Source organism: Oncorhynchus mykiss, chromosome 8, assembly GCF_057628025.1.
Source record: "Oncorhynchus mykiss isolate SJ-2025 chromosome 8, ASM5762802v1, whole genome shotgun sequence".
Taxonomy (NCBI): domain Eukaryota; kingdom Metazoa; phylum Chordata; class Actinopteri; order Salmoniformes; family Salmonidae; genus Oncorhynchus; species Oncorhynchus mykiss.
The window spans coordinates 10623100-10626919 of record NC_143029.1 but is presented as its reverse complement, the minus strand read 5'-3'; the positions used below and the strand labels follow the sequence as shown (position 1 = coordinate 10626919).

The following is a 3820-nucleotide window of genomic DNA, read 5'->3' as shown; positions in this document are numbered from 1 at the left end:
TGGTTTACTACGCGGAGCTGTCCATGCAATCAATCGCATGTGCTCAATAAGTATAGGCATCACTCATTGTGCATCAAGACTTTATGTAGTTCAAGTATTTGATGATGACTGAACAATGACAACACCAAAAAAGTAATCAAAATAGATCCTGGGGGGATTCATGAATTATGCGTATGGGACATTTCAGGGATCTTTTATTTATAATTCAAAATAACCTTCAGTGTGTCTGGTTTGTGGGCTTTGGTCAATTGCCTGTAATTGGGTGTTCTGGCAGGCAGGCAGGCTATAGGTCTATAATATAGCCTAAATGCTGATAGGTGACATACTGTGTGTGTTGCATGTGGTCCAGTATGGTTAGTTTTTATCTTTGTGTTTTTACATGGACGTAAAAAAGAAAGATCACCATGTGCACTCATCTATCCTTATGCAGATTACAATAAGTATAGGCTAATGCAACGAGAGAGAAACATGTAGCCTATTCTCATTAAGTCTGATGTCTTGAAATCATGGCATTTGAGGACAGTGAAATTGATCAATGCAAGGTAAAAAAAATATAGAAATTTCCTCGCTTCATCAAAGGCCCGCCTCCCGACCATGTTTTGAGACCAGACTGACGGTCCACTTACTTTGCTGAGGCGCCCTTGTACGTTACCTCATTTAATGAGTCGAATTAATCACATCCTCGCTGCTTGGACGCAAAGCCTCTAAATAATCGCCTACAAGAGCTTTCGCCGGGATAAACAATTGCAGTGAGCGTAGCAGAAAGCGCATGGACCACGGAGACTAGCGCACCGCACCATCTCATTATCTTCCCATTATCTTCCCAGTAAATGCCTGGTACATAACGGAAGGGTGCAACCGCTTTATAAAGTGAGCCTAGCCTGTGTTATATCCGAGCCAAGATGAGCGCGATAGTAATCTGTTTGGTTACGAAGTGATACGTCGGTGTGAAAGACACATTTTGTGTGCGTTAATTAAGCGGGTAAGCATCTTCTCTTGCACCGTGGATACCATCTAATCCTTCAAGACGGACGGCGCGGCGGAGCGAAGAGGGAGAAGGTCGAAAATGAGGGACAGGGACTTCATGCCCAACATGGAACGGGGGAAACCCGCCACATACACGGGGGACAAAAAGGCGAAAATGGCTGCGAAGACTAACAAAAAGTGGGTGAGACTGGCCACTGTTTTCGCATACGTATTGTCCGTTTCTCTGGCGGCTATAATATTGGCCATATACTACAGCCTAATATGGAAACCGACGTCTGCCGCCTCCTCGTCATTTGCGAGCCCCAATGCTGTGACCGTTGTCGCGGCGAATACTACTGCGAACATAACCACCAGTAGTGTGCCAAATAATACAATGCACACAGGTACGCAGACGGACGCTAGTATACGCGACGACACGAGGTCCAAGGCATCACCAGTTACCATCAAAACAGAGACGTCCGGGACTGAGGCATTTCAGTGGGCGGATAGCAGTAGTAAACGTCCCACGGTCTCCGCAGACGACAATACGCCCAAAACAGCGAATGTTGGACCAACGAAAATACACTTGGTCTCTGCGCAAAGCTACCCAGCCACAAACAACAAATTGGCAACTCCAACAGAAGTCAGACACGGGTCTCCAAGTGTCACTGGAGAGGACTCGGTGAACTTGCCTACGCACCCAACCATGGACCAAGAGGATACGTGGTGGACGTTTCGCTTGGTCTCTCCTGCTGTTGGGGTACAACATGAACCTGTGGAAGGATCTGGGTTGGATTATATTCAAGAGAGCCAAACTACGGATTCTTCTCGGATGAACGGAGTGACGCTGGCGGAAGCCGCGGTGGCTACAAACGCAGATCATCCGACTTTGCGCACCGACTCTACCTCTGACCAGGCCCGGGGTACGCGGGGACCGGTTACCTTTACCGATGCACAACGTGATTCGGATTTAATAACGGATCGGTTTTCTAACGTACCAGAGCACAGGCAGGAGGAGATAGTTACCATGGAAAACGGAGATGCCCCAGCGAGAACTACACAATCCTAAACGCACATGCTTTTTTGGGCACCATTCAAACTGCGTAATAGGGCCTATTCTTATAATGCATTAACGCTTTTTGAAAATTAGCATTATAGCCTAACATTCCAATATTTAAGTTATGCCTTCATGTGGTACCCTTATTTGGATTGTTGGCATCACAGCATTTCTATCGAAGCATCTTCTATGTTACCCCATAATGTTGAGGAAATTAACGAAATAATTTAACGCGGCTGGATTGAGCTATAGGCCTATGTTTAAATGTGTAGTTTACATTGGACCTTATTCTCAAGGATAACGGAGCCATGATACACAAACAGCCTACTTAACGGGAAAGGCATTTCTATGGTATATCTTTAAAGGCTCTGTCCCAAGGTAAGATGATATCAGGAATGGATTGGCAGAGATTAATATGTAGTACCTCTCAGGTAGCCTATGTCCGTAAACTTACACATTTAGCCGCAAAATACACTGTGTTTTGGTCTTTTCAGTAGGAGTAACATTGTAACACATTGTAACATCGACCTTTGTTAAAGTTATAGCCAAATGTAGCCTCCTTTTTACAATATCCATGTGCAATACATAGCCTGTATGAACACACAAATAAAGCCTTTTGAGAATAATATTGTTTTTCATGGTTTGTCACGTTTACACTATAGTATGTTAATTAGACAAGAGGACTTGAGATCATGCTTTATGCTCTTTTTCAATAACTTTTGCGCACCCACACCTTTGTTGACTAAATCAATGACCCAAGTATCAAATAGAGTAGGGTGTTCTTATTATTTCAAATGGGAACCATTGAAATCTTTATGCTCTGAAATGTTTATTTTGTCTTTAATATTGTTCAATTGGATATTGCTTGGTGGAGCGTGGGATAATTTTTCACGTTAGGTGGAGAACAATAGGCTACATTAAACACTTTGAACGGGTCAACCAACGTCTTATCAAAATATACAGAGGTACTGTTCAAGAAAGCATGTTCTCATTGTTGTAAACTAATTATTTGCTGGGATGGAGGAAACGGTGACGCAACGGCCCTCAGCTGAGAAAATATATTATATATTACAAAGTATGACAGCTGTTTCGATATTGGTGTATTGGCAATGGGCCATGAAATGGGTTGCTTGCAAACTGCAGACATTGGGCAACACCAGAGTGACAACAGTTTACAGGCTGACACGTTTCCTAATAAATGACACATAATGTTTACATGAAGAATATATTTCAAAGTTCTGGGGCATTGCCCATTAAATGCTTTGTGAATGTGTGAATGAAATGAGAAAGAAATGGCACCAGAGAGGAAGGGAAAGGTTAATGAGAGGGAGAGTTTTCATCTAATCAGAGTGAACTTCAAGAGGAATAGAATTTCTTAATCAGGATAGACTTCCACCCTATACTTCCACCCTACCACTCACCCTATCCTTCCACCCACTCTATCCTTCCACCCTACCACCCACCCTATCCTACCACCCACCCTATCCTTCCACCCATTCTATCCTTCCACCCTATCCTTCCACCCACCCTATCCTTCCACCCATCCTATCCTTCCACCCTACCACCCACCCTATCCTTCCACCCTATCCTTCCACTCTATCCTTCCACCCTACCACCCACCCTATCCTTCCACCCTACCACCCACCCTATCCTTCCACCCTACCACCCACTATATCCTTCCACCCTACCACCCACCCTATCCTTCCACCCACCCTATCCTTCCACCCATCCTATCCTTCCACCCTATCCTTCCACCCACCCTATTCTTCCACCCATCCTATCCTTCCACCCTACCAC

At 44.5% G+C, this 3820-nt stretch overlaps 1 protein-coding gene across 1 annotated transcript; it reads left to right on the top strand.

Moving 5' to 3' along the window:
- The first annotated feature begins 920 nt into the window (after positions 1 to 920).
- LOC149981386 (uncharacterized) lies at positions 921 to 2653 on the top strand. Its single transcript, XM_090242545.1, has one exon. The coding sequence runs from the start codon at positions 1067 to 1069 to the stop codon at positions 2033 to 2035; it is 969 nt and encodes a 322-aa protein (XP_090098671.1). The 5' UTR covers positions 921 to 1066; the 3' UTR covers positions 2036 to 2653.
- Positions 2654 to 3820: the final 1167 nt, after the last annotated feature.